The sequence below is a fragment of the Electrona antarctica genome (assembly GCF_951216825.1).
Source record: "Electrona antarctica genome assembly, chromosome: 16".
NCBI classification, from domain to species: Eukaryota; Metazoa; Chordata; class Actinopteri; order Myctophiformes; family Myctophidae; genus Electrona; species Electrona antarctica.
Window position 1 is genome coordinate 35,786,541 of NC_136797.1, and position 18,699 is coordinate 35,805,239.

At 44.5% G+C, this 18,699-nt stretch overlaps 1 protein-coding gene across 1 annotated transcript in view; it reads left to right on the plus strand.

The window, feature by feature from the left end:
- Positions 1-1,484: 1,484 nt before the first annotated feature.
- Positions 1,485-18,699, plus strand: part of LOC306939420 (protein Shroom2-like) — a gene marked incomplete at its 3' end in the record, with an annotated part of 47,122 nt that continues 29,907 nt past the window's right edge. The window contains exons 1-2 of the mRNA XM_079524008.1: positions 1,485-1,700; positions 13,620-13,774. Coding sequence (XP_079380134.1) covers positions 1,536-1,700; positions 13,620-13,774 — 320 coding nt within the window. The 5' untranslated portion in view covers positions 1,485-1,535. The remainder of the gene's footprint in view (positions 1,701-13,619; positions 13,775-18,699) is intronic.

The following is an 18,699-nucleotide window of genomic DNA, read 5'->3' on the forward strand; positions in this document are numbered from 1 at the left end:
TGTATTGATAATAGTCATAGTCATGCGCTCGAGTGGTGCAGTGGTAAAGTGCCTGACCAGTGACCACCCAACACAGCGATTGTGGGTTTGAATCCACCGTGCTGCATCCAGCTTTGTCATGCGTCTACTCTACACAAACACAATTTCCTGTTGAATGCAGGAAACAGTGACACAACTACCTTTCACATCTTTAATCTGCCTCACACCAGCGGAATGGAATTTAGATGCATGTAACCACTATGACACACACACACACACACACACACACACACACACACACACACACACACACACACACACACACACACACACACACACACACACACACACATGTACACACAGACACAGCACAACAGGACGTATAGGCACTCACTCTGACACTCATAGGCTACTCATGCATTCTTCCACCTGCAGTAAAGACAAACTTCTCATATAATTTAGCTACAGAACCAAATTTAGTCATTATGCATAATGGCCCATTTTATATTGTATTCGTCACGTTTAGACCCTCTAGAAGACCCAAGTATTGAAATTGTGCCTTGCTCAAAATCCTCAAATTCAATAAATTCAAACTTGTAGGCTATATTTACAGTCTTACACTTGAATAAATGTATTTACTGTCAGTTTCCACCACAGACTTGGAAATTAACAAGCTGTCTGTTATATCTCTATATCCAGTTGTGATTAGACAGAAATTAAGGAGAGGGGAAGACTAAACATTTAAAAGTGTAAAACATATTCTCATGAGGACAAGTCACTCTGCAGGCTTTCTAAGGCCAAAAACCGCTGGCCAAAACTTTTCAGTTTGTGTGGCAAATTGACCTAATCCCTGAATCCCCCCCACCCCCCACCCCCTCTCGCCCCCGTCCCCCCCGTCCCCCCGTCCCCTCTCTCTCGACCTGTCCTCTCTCTCTCTCTCTCTCTCTCTCGACCTGTCTCACTCTCTCTGTCTGCCCATTCTCCTTTCTCCTCGCTCAGTGAATTGGAGCAAATCCTATTGTGATGCTAAAATGATTTCGGAAGAGAGGGAGGGAGAGAGAGAGAGAGAGAGGGTAACAGAAGTGAAGTGAAGTTGGGGTTTTGTTGAACGCTAGTAGTAGTTAATGTATACTAATGTGTTATGTGTAGCCTACCTACTTTGGAACGCCGCGGGGCAACCAGCCCAGCCGAGCGCGGTGCACTTTGCAGCTAGCCGGCGGATCGTAAATCTCGTTTTAACACCAACAAGAAGGATATGAATCGCATTATTCTCGGATTATCCTCCTGCTCTCTTGTCTCACTGTGTGGGGATTACAAAACGACGGCGGAACCTCGGAAATCCTACATTACATGCCTGTAAAAAGTGTTTACAAGTTACGTCCGTAACTTATTTAAAACAACTTTTCTTCTCACTTCATGGATTGAGGAAGTCTCGACCCTGCCTGCTACAGTTAGGGACCCGACGTTGAGCGCTCCCGTCCCCGGGCACGGGGCGGGGGATGGACCGGTGCAGCGGCGGTGGCACCTCGGTGCTCCTCCGGACAGATGGGTCGGGGATGGATCTGGATGACGATGACCCCGGCCCGGCGACGGCCAGCTCGGCGGTGGTGCTCCGGACAGACGGCTCCGTGTTGGTCGAAGCACGGCTGCAGGGCGGAGCCCCCTGGGGCTTCACCCTGAAAGGGGGTCTGGAGCACCGAGAGCCGCTGATCATCTCCAAGGTAAGAAGAGACAGACGAACAGGTGGAGGAATATAGAGACATGCTAGACATGTCGAAAAGTTACAGTTGATACTTGACACTGTCTGACTTACGATGCAGTCAGACTATAGGCCTATCACTCTCACGATACACTACTGTGACTGTCTGTAATTATTTAACAAAAAACAAACATGATTATTTCTCTCCCAGATGGACCTATAGTGACATTTGTGTTGTTGTATTGGCCTTTTGTCAGCCAGCTGGTATAGGTTACCACCATCTCTCCTTAAAGTAGCCTACCAGTCAAATAGTTCAATTTTGGAACACACAATAATTATTAGGTGGGATACAGCCTACATAGGCTATAAGTGGCAAATATGAATTTGTCATATGAAAAGTGTGTGTAGTATGATGAATTAGGAAAGCTCGAAAATCTGTGTAGCCTATTCTTTCTGTGTTGCCACTGTAATTTATGAGTGTGCACTCAAATATTCCTTATTGAGAGGGAGACAGTGTAGGACAGACAGACAGTAAGGAAAGCTGAGAGGGAGACTGCTAAGGAAAGAGAGACAGTGCAGGAGAGACAAAACTGTGAGGGAGACATAGTAGGAGGACAGACACAGTAGGACTATAGGAAAGCTGAGAGAGACAGTGTAGGACTAGGAGAGACAGACAGTATAGAAAGCGGAGGGATATGGAGACATTGTAGGAGAGACAGACAGTAGGAAAGCTGAGAGAAACAGACAGTGTAGGAAAGACGGACAGTGGGAAAGATGAGAGAGACAAACATTGTAGGAAAGACAGACAGTAGGGAAGCTGCAGACAGACAGTGTAGGAGAGACTTTGACATTGATTTGAGCCTTCAACATCACAGTGCACAGGTGCAAATCTATCATGCTTGCCTTGAACCTTAAACCTCACACTTCATTACTGTGCGGTGTTTTCTGATCTTTCCAGTTAAGCCCATATCAGGTGGTGTTGCCTGAGGGGTTTCCCACCTCTCCCTCCTCCACACAAAAATTGCTTGCTCAGGATGGGACAATATCGGGTCTCTGCTATAGTATCTTGAGACAACTTGTTGTGATTTGACACTTTCATAAAATTGAACTGAATTGGCTCCCCTCCATCTGTGTGTCCATCAGTGTTTGCAGAACTTGTGAGAGAAATAAGCAATCAGGTCTTGGGAAACAAGCCCAAAAGAAGTGACTATCGATCATCACATGAGCAATTTAAACCTATATACTGATTATGTCGGCTAGTTGAAAATAGACCATTTATAAGCTTGTAGATCTGCTATTTTCCAAACAAATCTTGAAATAAAATGTGGAATATTTTACATTACATTCCAACGGCACAAATCTGGTACAGGGCTCCCTGGCCCAAAATATTTTCAGATGGCGTTTAGGGACAAATATTAACGTGGCGGTCCATGACATGAAAATATTTATGAACCACTGGTTTAAATAATAAATTATATGCATAATTATAATATAAGCAGTGAAGCAACTATACACTTTAGAAACAAGCTTATAATAAGCGGACATGGCAACACTGGTGTCCATGTGCCTCCTTGTGTGTGTTAATCTTCCCATCTTCTCTCTCACTCCCTCTCAATGGATTGTGAAATTCTTGGCAGATACCGATAACATAACAATTTGACAGATGCCGAAATCAATGTTATTTATTGAATCTTCTTTGGTTATTTATGCCGCCCGCCCGTTTGTGCCAGGAAAGCAAAGAGATCTTTATCATTAAGAAATAACTGAACTGTTGTTTTAAAGTCTTTTTCAACCCTTCATCTTTGAATGAGCACAAATGAAATCATACACATTTATGACATCTTTCATATGACAATGACGTAGTAGATAATTCCAGCTTAGTTCATGTATGATGTTCACCTGATCCCTGGCTGTTATTTGTTTACTTTGCCCTGCTATGTCACACATGTCAGCTTGCAGTCACAGTGGAAATTGGAATTTAGAAATGAGATAATAGTCCTTACCCGTTTGAATATATGGACACCAAATTATGTACAGTGTGGGTAATGCAATTTAATAGATCATATTATTGATGTATATATTTTGGGGTGTACTGGTCTCAGAGGCACTTGCCCATCGGGCAAGTAGAAAAATGGGACATTCTGCACAATGACTACTTTTAATTTTGGTAATATTTTGGTGCCATACGTTTACAGTACATTTTGAATATGGGACTTGTACTTGTAAGAGAGTATAGATGAGATTAAAATACGGGTAAAGTACAGGTAGAGCGGCAGCTATGATTAACCTCTTAAGACAGGCAGTTGCAGACAAAACACTGTTGACTGTTTGAGTCTAACTCAATTTTATCTGGATGAGAGCATCTGCTAAAAAATAAAAGCAGGTCTGGTATGCATAGAAGTTGTTCTGGGAAGGAGGCCAAATGTCTAGAGAAAATAGAACAAGAATGTGAAAAATGTGACACAGAATTTCGTTCTTTTTTGTATGTGTTCTTGAGGCTTGGAAGGTTTTATTTAATCTTCTGTCGCCCTGTGTCAGGTTTAAGCAAAGGGTCTTCAGGCTGTCTCTCTGTCATGTCCGTCCGTCCGTCCGTCCGTCCGTCCGTCCGTCCGTCCGTCCGTCAACTCCTGTCTCCCTCTCTCACATGACCTGTTTCTCTCTCCCTGTGTCTCTCTCCCCCCTCCCTCTCTTTCTCCCTCTCTTTCTCCCTCTCTCTCTCTCTCTCTCTCTCTCTCTCTCTCTCTCTCTCTGACTCTCTCTCGACTTCTCCCTCTCTTTGACCTGTCTTTTTGCCCTACTCGGTCTCTTTCCCTCTTGTCTGTCTTGGTCTCTCCCTTCCTCTCTCTCATTCTATGATCCCTCCTTCCTTCCATGTTCCTCTTCCACTGATTCCTCCTTCTCTGTCCCCTGCCCCGCCTTATAGGACTGGAGGCCAATCAAAGGGCCACTGATCCCTCCTTCTCTGTCCCCTGCCCCGCCTTATAGGACTGATCCCTCCTTCTCTGTCCCCTGCCCCGCCTTATAGGACTGGAGGCCAATCAAAGGGCCACTGATCCCTCCTTCTCTGTCCCCTGCCCTGCCTTAGGACTGAAGGCCAATCAAAGGGTCACGGCTGTCAGGATATGATAGAGTGCCGAGTGGTTTCTCATTGGACTCCTGCTACCATATTATCCATCCAGCAGTCGCTACTTTTACGTTGTTAAAGGACCACATCACTACTTTTTTTTTTACTATACAGTCTGTGTCTCATAGGAGGGCTGTGGACAGTTCAGAAACCCGTCCACCAGTGACATCATCAGGCAGATTCCTTTTTAACAAAATAAAAAATATATATATTATTTTTATTATCATGAGAACGATGGCTTCCATTTTTGTATTGCAACTTTTGAGGAATAGAAAGACTGCAGTTTCTATTAGCTTGGATTCACCATTGATGGTGTCACTGGTGGACGGAATTTTGAATTGCCCACAGCCCTCCCATGCGACACAGTTCCAAAGTGCTCTCTTCGGGGTAGGACTGTGCGACAATAAGACTTCAAATCAATATATATTCTAATATATATCACAAACCTTTACCTCGATTACGATATAAATAAATAAAAACTCACAATGTGTCGCAAGGCGATGCGTTGTGAGCTTGTAGATTGCATTCCGACATTGTACAACAAAGTATATTGCAGGGCATAAGTGAATCAATCAGACTAATCGATTTAGTTGATTATAGAAAGTCAGGAGAGAGAACCCATTCATCAGCTTAAATTTGATGGTGTTCCTTCCAATTCCAATTTAGAGTGCTCATTTCTTTGTTTCATTACTTCCATTTCCAAAATTAGGGCTACTTCCTGCATGCAACAAGCATGAGTTCCTTGTTACTGAAATTGTTTATCTCAACCTGAAAATGTATTTCTGTTTTCTAAAGAACTGGAAAGACCCCTGTTACTGAACAAACACATATATAGAGCTATTTAACACTTATTTTAACTGTATTTTTACTGTGTACAATGAAAGAGATTCACGAGGACAGTTTGATGTCACCTGGTTTGTCCTCCAAGTTCTTCCCACAACAGTAACTAACGTTAGCTTGCTAACCTGTGTCTTGCATACAATACTTCTCTTTGTACAAGCTCCGGTTTGGTACCAACTGACACCGTCACCTGTTTAACCCATTAAAACCAGTAAAGCATCTGTGTCATTTTAGATGTTAGCGTTGGCTATTAAAAAAAATAGCAGGTTACACAGCATGTCACTTGGTTCTGCGCTGCAAGCTTGTACATCTGCTATTTTTTGAAAAATCTTGAAAGTGTGAGAACTACTGATTTAGAAGGCATTTGTAATTTTGTATTGGAATCGGCCTCAAGTTATTTGTCATGATATCTACCCTGTGCAATTTTGGTTTACGAAGCCTAAAAGGCAAACAGAGATGTATATATTTTTATTTAGACGTGACAATGAATTATTTGTATGACAATGAATCGTCAAGTAGAAGGTGGTGATCGTGACAGCCCTACTGCACACCAGCACTACTGTCAGGGCTGGTGTGCACCCACCACCCGCCAACCCAGCGAGGCCCTGCGTTGCGTGTTTGTGTGTCTCAGAGACCAGTCATACAGGCACGCCGCCATTCCGTTTGAATGGATAGGAGCTGGACAGTGGAGGGTAGACAAGCGCGTCGCTGTGTGGGACGTCTCTGGGGGATTCAGAGCGCACCAGATGACGTCAAAGGGTCTTTTATGAATCCGTGCCACTGGCAGAGCATGGCACTGACTCTGCCAGGGTTAGAGGTTCATTTGTCACTTCAACGACCTGACTGTTCTGTTTATCCCTGAGAGTGTAAAAATGGAGCTGTTGTTGGGATTCAAGATTCAAGAGGGTTTATTTGCCAAGCAGAGAAAGCAGTGTGCTGCTGTGGCATGTTCAGCGAGACTGTGCTAATAACAATATAGTAACAAAATATTGATACATTAACACTCTACTTTATCCTACTATAGCGTCACACAAAAACATCAAAAGTATCAGAGATATGTGCTTGTAGATATGCTTCTTTTGATATATATATATATATATATATATATATATATTTATTTATTTTTTAACCCTGAAAAGTAACAGTTTTGAACGATAAATACGATAAATATATCACCAAAATGTACGATAAAAATAATGCAGTTGCCACTTGCAAGGTAGGTAAGAAAGGCAGGTATGGGAGTATGGGTAAGTCTTCATTAGCTGCAATGGGGAATGTGCACAATCCTATATTACAATTGAAAACATGTGCCCAAAAGCACGCACAGGAACAAAAGGCACCAGCTACTACGTCACTGACACGCTGCAACACGCTGCAACACACACTGCAACAACACACTAACACGTCACACACTTACCCTCCGCGTCGTTGGTTCCCTATCTCCTCATGTCGCGCCGCACGGCCACACTCGACACCAGCCGCGTAAAAATTGTCATCGCACTGCCACTACAGCCGGCTCCCGTCCACACTCGCAAACAATATCAATATCAATAATAAACACAAACACGCCACAAGCACCGACACCCCCGCCTAATTTGTTGCCACGTCTATGAAAACAAGCACAGAAAAAATGCCATTCAACACGCTACTTACACACACTACCACTCGCTTACAATACGCGGACCTGGCAACACTACATTCTCTCTCCCATTTGCTCAGAGCCCACCACGTGACCCACACAGGGAGGGAGACGATTGCGTGATGCTTCTATGTACAGGATTCTATAGGTCACCCAAGGGGGCAGGCAGACTTTCCAACGTTGAAGCTCTGGGTCCTAGTGGTAGGAGGAGGGACTACAGGCGGACCCGTGGATTCATGACCGGGAAACCCCGTGCAGCTGGGCTTTAACGTTGAGCGCTCAGTTGCCCTACGTCACTCAGGACCTCAAAGTTGAGGTCCTGGGAGGGACTTCCGGCAGTCTTCCGGGTGCTTCAAAACGCCACTGAGCAACTTCCACTGACATGAATAGCTGGGGGGGCGGAGCTTCGCGCAAGTTCAGTCTCTATTATATATATACTCTATGAGGTCACCACTTTTGGTGTGACACACATACGGCTTCTGTTTACTAATATGCGTTGTCAACACGTGCTGAGTTGACAAACATTGACCGACTTCGGAGAAGACTGATAGTTTCTCCTTTACTACTTAGGCTGTGGAAGTATTCACACTAGGCAACTTTTGCATTTATTGGCATTGCCAATTTGGGCAGAAAAGGAGGACGAGGAGGTGATCAAGCTCCACAACACCACATTGGTAGGGAGCCTCAAGGCTGCATTTATTTGCCTTCTTTTTCCTCTCGAGGCTGCATGGGATGATGTGAACCCCTCCAGCAGGCTAGGGAGCACCGCTCCGGTTAGCGGAAAATGACCGCGGGGTGCGGGTTGCCAGGTTTTTTTATAAGTAAAGTATTTACATTCAATTAAAAAAACATATATATATAATACATTTTAATTTACGTCATATTTAGCGGCATTTCGACCTAATTTCTCTGTTCTTTGTCAATGGCAAATATTGAGACGTGTGGGGACTAAAGCTGTATATAGGAGGGCCCTCAAACACATTAGTTCATAACTTTTCATCGTGCTCCTAAAAAAAAATGTGGCATTGACAATTTGGGGAGAAAAGGAGGACGAGGAGGTGATCAAGCTCCACAACACCACATTGGGAGGTAGCCTCAAGGCTGCATTTATTTGCCTTCTTTTTCCTCTCGAGGCTGCATGGGATGATGTGAACCCCTCCAGCAGGCTAGGGAGCACCGCTCCGGTTAGCGGAAAATGACCGCGGGGTGCGGGTTGCCAGGTTTTTTTATAAGTAAAGTATTTACATTCAATTAAAAAAACATATATATATAATACATTTTAATTTACGTCATATTTAGCGGCATTTCGACCTAATTTCTCTGTTCTTTGTCAATGGCAAATATTGAGACGTGTGGGGACTAAAGCTGTATATAGGAGGGCCCTCAAACACATTATTTCATAACTTTTCATCGTGCTCCTAAAAAAAAATGTGTGCTACTAGCCGCAATTACATACACAGTTAAAATAATAAGAAATTTGCGCCAACGACTGCGTCGACACCTGGCGTGGAACAAACGGGACGAACCGAGCCGCATATATGGATAACAACACTACACGCGCGCTGCAACACAAAACAGCTGCATACAACGCGTGTCACTGTGCACTTCTGTATCTGTGGACTTCTGTATCGCAACGCGGGCCAACGCAACTCTGGGATGAGCGGGCCGAAGGCCCGCGAAATTCTAGTAAGTTAACAGTCCATTAACATATTTTAACAGGATTTAGAGTACTGTAAGTGAGAGGGCATTAGAAGCAGACCCCAAGCCCACCTGTGTTGCTCCTGTAACGGGGTCTGGGCTTGATTTAGAGAAGTATGTTTTTTTTAGCCAGTCTGCTCTGTTGGTTCAGCTATTCTGTTTGGTTATTACTGTTGACGGGGTAATGAATTTCAGCTGGAATACCATACTGAGTGAGAATCAACGCACGCACAAGAAACTCACACACACACACGCACACAAACGCACACACGCACACACGCGCACGCACACACGCACACACACACACACACACACACACACACACACACACACACACACACACACACACACACACACACACACACACACACACACACACACACACAGAGCTACTGAGCAGTTCTGCTGGCCTTATTTGGGGATATTTATTCTTGGGAAATGCCTTTTAGTCTCAAGTCAGGCTTAGACTCCAGGCATCTGTGTTCAAAACAACTAAATAAAGACACTGCATTAACATTAAAAAAAAAGAAAAGAAAACACAAGATATCTGAATCAACGATGGGTCATATTGTGGTACAGTATTTGCACTTCAATGCTAAATGGGACTAAATGAAGCATCTTGTTAGTTGATACAGGACATGGAAGTCATACGCCCCAGCTGTAATCAGCTGGCAGGCCTGCTGATTGCATAAGTGTTTCTAATCAGCCACACATTTCTATGGCTGTTGGCACACTCTTGCATTCCGTGTAGCATGCTGCAGGCAGCATCCTTAACTCAGTGGTTCTCAAACTCTTGTATGTCAAGGAGGACCCCCAAATGAACATGGACCCCCGTCCGAAGACATGCAGTGCCAGGGAACCCCATACAAGATTTGAGCTGTTACAATGTTTCAAAGAATATTCCAAATCGTATGACAAAGCATGATGATTAGCCTAGCCCAGGGGTTCTCAACGTTTTTGGCCGGGGACCCCCGGAAATGCTTTGGCAACGTCTCGGGACCCCCGCCCCGCCCCCTCCCGACCCCCAATATAAATTGACTGCTACAATAACCTTAAACCATTTTGGCTTCACTTAATGCGGCCCTCAGGTTAATGTCAGAATTCTGATATAATATTGGTTTCAGCTGATTACAATTCCACAACATGCAAACATGACCCGCTTTAATTACTTCAGTCTAAATTAGTAGCTCAATGCTTCAACACAAGTATAATTAAAGGCATTTGAAATGAAAAATATTAATTTTCAGGATTCTGATTAAAAAAATAGGAAAAATTCAAGATTTAAATTCGAATATAGCAAAAATAGCCGATCTACAAGCTCAAAACGCGTCGCAGCGCGACGCGTTTTGAGCTTGTAGATCGGCTATTTTTGCGACGACCGTAATATATGGCCCTAGGGAGTGAGTGTTGAAATATAGTGGCCCTCTCCATTGTCAAAGTTGCCCACCGCTGGCATAGATTGTTTGACTCGACATGGATAAAAGGCCTAATTATGCATCCCCATATTCAAATAACTATAGGTAAACAACTCCACATTCCCTGTGACCCAAAGTGCATTCTGGAAAATATGCAAATATATCCAGATTCAGCAGACACGCCCCCAGCGTCCAGGGCCAGAGAGTACAAACAGAACACTGCATGTATTTTTGAAGCTTGATCATTTCTGAACCTTGAAAATCATTTTTTTTTAATCAGTCAATTGGCTGGTTGGTTGATAAGAACAGAATATTATTCTGTGACGAACTGAGAATGCATACATATTACATAGAATAATGTCTGCTTTGCAGCCACTTTAATAGCTTTAACCAGTTGATGTTGTAGCATTATGCGCCCGAGATCAAAGGTCAAGGTCATTCATATTAGATTCTGTACCTATAGTTTTGGTGTGTATAATGTGCCTATTTGCGGTCAGTGCTCATGTAACTTTCCATCTAGTAAGATAGGTCTGATACCGATACCGATAGGTCTGATACGATACCGATCTTGTGCGTAAGGGGAACATTTTAATATTTCCAAAATTATTATATGTCAAAACCCACGTCAAAACCTGTGTGTGGGGAGGAAGTGGAGAATGTTTAGGCCTGTCACATAAATGCAAAATAATATTATACTATATATCTGATTGACATTTATACCATTTACACGGTGTAAAAGATTTCTCCAGATAGGGTAAATTGCCGATCACAGATAGGGTAAATTGCCAATTATCGGAGCATCTCTAGCTGTTTGGGACTAAAGCTTGTTAGTTAGAGCAGGGGTTCTCAACCCGTGGGTCGCGACCCCTCGGGGGGTCGCCAAATTATTTTAGGGGGTCCCCAAATTATTTTCAAAAAAATATATATATATATATATATTTTTTTTAAATCACGATTTCTCAAAAATAGCAGAGATACAAGCTCGTAGCGCGCCACTCGGTGGCGCGCTATGAGCTTGTAGATCTGCTATTTTTCAATAGCTAAATTATAACAATGCTTAAAACACCAAAAGGGGTTCCCGCCCAAAATGGTTTAAGGTTATTGTAGCAGTCAATTTATATTGGGGGTCGGGAGGGGGCGGGGCGGGGGTCCCGAGACATTGCCAAAGCATTTCCGGGGGTCCCCGGCCAAAAACGTTGAGAACCCCTGAGTTAGAGGACCATACCACCAGGGTCATTTTGTCCATTTGTACACTCTAAAATTAACACTCTGACTCACTATTTTTACACTGTACACACAAGCAGCCAGTCTTTATTGTGCAGCTACCATTGAACACCACAATGTGATGTGTGTGACTTCATTCACTCACTGCACACGTAGTAACTCACCATCTATTTATAGCTTAAGATTGGACAGGTAGACCACGCCTTTATTAGACTCTATGTTATCTGTATTGCTGTCCTTTGTTCTCCGCAAAGCGCCCGGTAATGAAGCTGATTGTTTTGTGTGTGTCATTTACTTTGAAATGACACACTGAGAGACAATGATGACAATGGCAATGACAAAGTTGGCAGTGAATGTTGAAAACTGGGACATTTTAGTCTTCTACAGATATTGATCATGTCCCTCAAGGGGACCAGAATACATTCCCCATAACAAGTTACATGTGTCTGGTTTTACTATGCGTGTGTGTGTGTGTGTGTGTGTGTGTGTGTGTGTGTGTGTGTGTGTGTGTGTGTGTGTGTGTGTGTGTGTGTGTGTGTGTGTGTGTGTGTGTGTGTGTGTGTGTGTGTGTGTGTGTGTGTGTGTGTGTGTGCACACACGTGTGCAAATCCGTGTGCGATGGAGCAGAAGGGATGACTCAACACGACAATCTTCCGGGAAATATGTGGGTCGTGTGTGTGTGTGTGTGTGTGCCGTGTGCCTGTGTGTGTGAATGTGTGTTGGTGTGTGTCGCAGCGCGACGTGTTGTGAGCTTGTAGATTGGCTATTTTTGGTCATTACCGGTAGTTATTTTAAGATGAAAGAGTATTCGAAGTGATCAAACCAGCAATAGAATTCAAGTTTAGAAGCATCTTCCAGAAACATGAATGGTCTCAGAAATGTCAATATTTCTTCAGCTGGTCGGCCTAAAACATCATTACATTTTCAGACTTGAGATTTTATTTTTCTTTTAGAGTTGGCATGTTCTCCATTCCTGAGTCCGAAGTGGTTTTTGTCTTCCTCACCAAAACCCATTCATGTTTGGAACACACTCCTGCACAGAAGACCCGCACACTGTCTGCATTTGCAATACGAACTTTATTTAGGCAACGTTTCGGTCAAAGACCTTCTTCAGGCATATAGGTGTGTATAAGACTTTGTTGCCTGGAACACACTCCTGCCATGGCCCTCGAGCAAAGCACTGTTCTTGGAGCTGGAGCTGGTCCTCAGGGAGCACAGACACAGAGAGAGAAACAGAGGGTTATAGAGGACATGGTGGTCACCAGGCGGTCAGCCAAGACCCCCTGCTGTCCTTCATAGTGACCCCATCAATGCAGATGTACACACGTGCATGCACACACACACGTGCACACACATACACTGCCAAACACATAGATGCAATTCTGTCTCTCTCCTACACTGTCTCCCTCTAAGCTTAAATTCCCACTGTATGTCGCGTCTCTATACACTGTCTTAACTCTAAGCTCTCCTGCTGTCTGTCTCAAATAAAAATCACACCCGTGTGAACTGAGCGGTGCAGGCTCTTTCTCTCTCTCTCTCTCTCTCTCTCTCTCTCTCTGTGTGTGTGTGTGTGTGTGTGTGTGTGTGTGTGTGTGTGTGTGTGTGTGTGTGTGTGTGTGTGTGTGTGTGTGTGTGTGTGTGTGTGTGTGTGTGTGTGTGTGTGTGTGTGTGTGTGTGTGTGTGTGTGTGTGTGTGTGTGTGTGTGTGTGTGTGTGTGTGTGTGTGTGTGTGTGTGTGCGCGCACACGTGTATGTGTGTGTGAATGCTGCTCAGTGTGAATGGCCCGGCTGCTCGACAGTGTGTGACCCGAATGCGACCCCAATCATCTGCAGGGATCAATGGGTCATATTCTGAACAGACTTACAGTACATACATAGTCATAGAGACACACATACAGTAGCCCTTCTATGGAACGGTGTGCACCGCTCAAAAATAAATATATATATCTACATTATACAGTACATACAACATGCATAATATATACTTGTCTTTTGTCCGCAGGTAGAGGAAGGGGGTAAGGCGGACCGCTTAGAGCACCCCCTACAGGCTGGGGATGAGATGATCATCATTAACGAGGTGCAGCTGAGTGGATTCAGACAGGAAGCAATCTCACTGGTCAAAGGATCCTACAAGACCCTACAACTCACCATACGCAGGTCCCAATACTCTGTGTTTATGTGTGTGTGTGGGTGTGTGCGTGCGTGCGTGCATGCACATATGACATGTTTTCTTTTCAGCTCCAAATGTTTACTGAAAATGTGGAACAATGGTTGTATTATATTGTAATATCAATATAAATGCACCAAGTCTCTGTGTGTGCGTCTGTAATCCACGTAACTCGAAAACCGTTCGCCCCACCGACTTCATATTTGACACACGCGTTCCACACCACCACAGGGAGTGCAGTGCCCGGTGTCGAGTCCATCGGTCACCCCTAGACCAGTGTCCATCCATGACATCACAGATACTAAAATATCTAAAAACACAAATTACCCACATAAAAACCCCAGGAAAGTGTATCTTGTCTCCCAAACATCATTAAAATAAGATCTTGTTGCAAAAGGGTTGAAGTGGCCCTCCAGGAGTTGCGACTAGTTGCATTGGTTTAGTGCAAGGAGTTGATGTTGCAAGGAGTTGGTGTTGCAAGGAGTTGGTGTGGACTGGCCTTTTAAAACCTGATTCATGCTTTATCACACAATGGTGTCACACCCCGAACATATGCTGGCGTTGCCATGCCATGCCATGGTTTCCAGGATTAGCTGACTGTTCTACTACCAGTAAGACGCCTGAGGGTGAGCATGTCTTGAGTGTACAGGGTTTGATGTGGTCAGATCAACATATGGAATGTCAGAACAGGTCAGCTCCATATATGGAGATCTAAGGATAGAGCGAGGTCGCGTGCATGCATCCTCCTAGGTGACAGCAGACTGCTGGCCGAGCACTGGCGCTTTGGCATGGGAGGGTCAGATCAACATATGGAATGAATTCTGTGCTGGCCATATATGGAGCGGTGGCGGGTGGCAGCGCGGGCAATGTCTTGAGTGTGATGAGGGCCCAGGTAGGGCCGGGCCTTCATTTTCGGGCCTGTTAAGAACTCTAGTTTTCGCTGGCTGCTGGGCGCGCTAACTTTGGGGCAGGCCCGCCTAGAGTTTACAATTAAATGGACAGGTATCAGTCAAAAGGGAGACATCGAAGAGGAAGGATGGACAGGGAAGGGTCAACATATGGAATGTCAGAACAGGTCAGCTGCAGATGCAGATCTAAGGGTTTGAGGTTTGAGGTCAGATGTAGAGTTGCTGGCCAATATTGATGACATCAGGGATCTCCATATATGGGCATTCCCATACATGGGCTTAATATTGATGACATCAGGGATCTCCATCCCTGATGATGTCACGTGATGTTACAAGGCATGACCATATATGGCCATGCCTGGGGTGACCAAACCAACCAACTGACTGACTGACTGACTGACTGACTGTATCGTGGCCTTTCTTTCCAAACAAATAAGGCCACTGTTGGTCGGGGTGGTGTTGCAGTCTATTGTTTGATAACACTCGCGTCTCTTCTTGTATACACTCAATCACTCACGGAGATCAGAAGTTGCGTCATAACAAAACATATTTATTTCTCCGTCACAAATTAACCTAAACTTTGAGTATATCTAATAAAACAAAAAAGAGCCTGCGCGGTCAACAAACTGTGAGCTTCCCCGTCTGTGTCATATTCTCTCCCAGCAGGGAGTCACCTGTCTGTCAACAGGTGCCTAGCACCTACAAATCATTTCACAAAAAGGGGAGGGGAAACCTCCATTCAATGTCGAACGCATCAAATTCATAGCAATAATTAAATGACCACAAAAATAAGCAATTCATATAGCAGGCAATACATAGCAGATTAAATGCAAATCATAAATAGAAAAATGGCTCTAACATACCAGCCCCGAATTGCTTATTACAAAGCAATTACCAAATAATAACACAATATAGAGCCATTAAAATGAAAACATATAGGACACCTGTCCTCAGCATGTAATATGCATAGTCAAGTTCATCATTCTTCTTCTTGTTCATACCCAAGTCCGTAATTCAAGCGACCAAAGTCTGTACGATCCATGCGAACGAGTGTGTGCGCATGAATGTTTGTGTATGTGTGCATTGTTCCGGGGGGGGGGGGGGGGACAGACAAGAGCCAAAAAGGTCTATATCCACTAGTCAGAGGTGCACTTGACCAGAAGAATAGGGCCTAGTAGGCTCAGTCAGCTGCCTCCAAGAGCAGACAGAGCTTGGTGACGGGTCGCTGAATGACGTTGGTCTTGGTTTTTACCAAGACACTACGAACAAGTCCTTGAGGTCCTGGAAGGGTCTTGACGACTCGTCCCAGGGGCCACGAGTTCCTCGGTGCGTTGTCATCGACGATGACAACGAGATCTCCAGGGCTGAAATTTCTCCTGATTTCATTCCATTTGTGACGTTCCTGCATAAGTGGAACGTATTCCCTGGTCCAACGTTTCCAAAACAGGTCGGCGAGGTATTGTACCTGCCTCCATCTCCTCCTTGTATATTGGTCATCTTTGTGAAACAGTCCTGGGGGCATGATTGGGTTTGTTCTCAACTGGAGCAGATGATTTGGTGTGAGGGGTTCCAAGTCGTTTGGGTCATTTGTCACTGTTGTGATGGGCCTATCATTCATGACAGCCTCAACCTCACACAAGACTGTGTGTAGAGCATCATCGTCCAGGATTTGTTCTTTCAGGACTGAATAGAGAATCTTTTTGACCAGTCGAATTAACCGCTCCCATACTCCACCGTGGTGAGGTCCTGAGGGAGGGTTGAATATCCAGTCAATTCCTTTTTTGAGTAGTGTTTTCTGGATTTTGTCGTCGTCCAGCGGTTTTACAGATTCCTCCAGCTCCTTTTGTGCTGCAATGAAATTGGTACCATGATCTGACCTGATGGTTTTCACTGAGCCTCTGCGACAGATGAACCTACGAAGAGCATTAATGCATGCATCTGTATTCAGGTGACTGGCAACTTCCAGATGAACAGCACGGCTTACTAGGCAAGTGAAGATTACTCCCCACCTTTTTACATGAACACGGCCACGTCTCACCTCGATGGGCCCAAAGTAGTCTATACCCACATGGGTGAACGGGGGAAGATCAGGTGTTATGCGATCTAAGGGGAGATCAGCCATTTTCTGCTCACCGGCTTTGGCCTGTAGTCGTCTGCAGAATACGCAGTTCCTGATGATCTTCCTTGCTGAAGAATTTGCACCGGACAGCCAATACTTCTGGTGAAGTTTAGAGAGCATATGCCCTCTTCCAGCATGTCCAACTTGTTGGTGAATGTGGTTCAATATCAATTTAGATACATGTGAAAGTTTAGGCAGGATCATTGGATGTTTGATCTCAGTTGGCATAGCCATCCTCCTAATCCTTCCTCCCACTCTCAGAATTCCAGAGTCAATGACAGGGTCCAGCTTGTAAAGAGAGCTTCCTTTACTGCACCGTTTTCTTCTCTCCAGTGAGGACATTTCCTCCTTGAAATGCTGTCTTTGCTCGTAGCAAATAATGGCGTTTTCAGCATTTTCCAAGTCCTCCATTGAAAGTGCATGGGTTGAAGCCATTTTCAACCGAAGCATCTGGTCCTTCAGTGTCTTTACCTTGTGACTTGACCTGAGTGAGTAAGTCTCTTTCCTCTTCTGAGTCATCTCCAGAAGAAGTTTCTTTATTTTCATCATCCAAGCTACAGCTCTCTTCAGGCTGTGCCATGACGAGTAGTACTCAATGAGCTTGCTTGTTGGAGTTTTGTCGGTCGTATTGGTGACAACGCTGGAAACAATTGCTTCTCTCCTAACTTCGGGGTCCTCTGAGAGAACAGATCCGAGGTTCTCTGGAGTTCTTGGCCATTGTGCTTCAGATTTTTCCAGAAACTCTGGTCCTTGAAGCCATGTTTCAGAACTGAGGAAGGAGTCAATGTTCAGTCCTCGCGATGCATCATCAGCGGGATTTCGTTTGGAGTCGACAAACCTCCACTGACTAACTTCTGACAGGTTATGGATCACTGCAATCCGGTTGGCCACAAAGGTGTGGAACCTCCTGGTCTTATTTCGCAGATATTTCAACACAGACTGACTGTCAGTCCAAAAGGTGGATGGCTGGAGCTCTATTTGGAGCTCTGATCGAAGCATTTTGTCCATCCTTGCAGCCAGTGTCGCCGCAGTGAGTTCCAATCTGGGAATCGTTATCACTTTAAGAGGAGTGACTCTTGATTTCCCCATCACAAAGGCAATGTGAACTTCATCTTTGCTATTTGTGAGCCTCAGGTAGCTTGCAGTTCCATAACCTTGTTCACTTGCATCACTAAAGTGATGCAATTCTGCAGTTTCCACTTGACCAAAGTGTTTTGGTTTCACACATCTGTCCATTCGAAACCTGGACAGCTGGTCTAGATCTTTGAGCCATTGCTGCCATGGCTTTGACAGTTCCACTGGAACGACCTCATCCCATCCATATTTGTCTTTACAGAGCTGCTGAAGGATTTGCTTTGCCTTCAGAATGAACGGCGCAAGAAGACCAAGGGGATCATACACTGAGCTGACAGTAGAGAGTATCGACCTTCTGGTAAGGGTGCTGTTATTAACGGCAACACGAAAACTGAATATGTCGCTCTCAATGTCCCAGTACAGACCGAGGGCTCTTTCATTAGGCAGCTTCTCCCTGTCAAGATCCAAATTCTTGATTTGTTTTGCCTTGTCATCGTTAGGGATCGATGCCAGAACCTCTCGACTATTACTAACCCATTTGGTCAATTTGAATCCACCAAGAGAGCAGATTTGTCTCAGGTCTTTAACAAGCTGTATAGCGTGTTTCTCTGTCGCTACAGACTTGAGACAGTCATCAACGTAGAAATTTGATTTGACTGTGTCAGCTATTTCTGGATCAAATTTCTCACAGTTGTCATCTGCAGTCTTTTGCAAAGCAAAGTTGGCACAGGTCGGAGAAGATACAGCTCCGAACAGATGAACTCTCATTCTGTACTCCTCCAAACTTTTGCTGGTGTCGCCATCTGGCCACCAC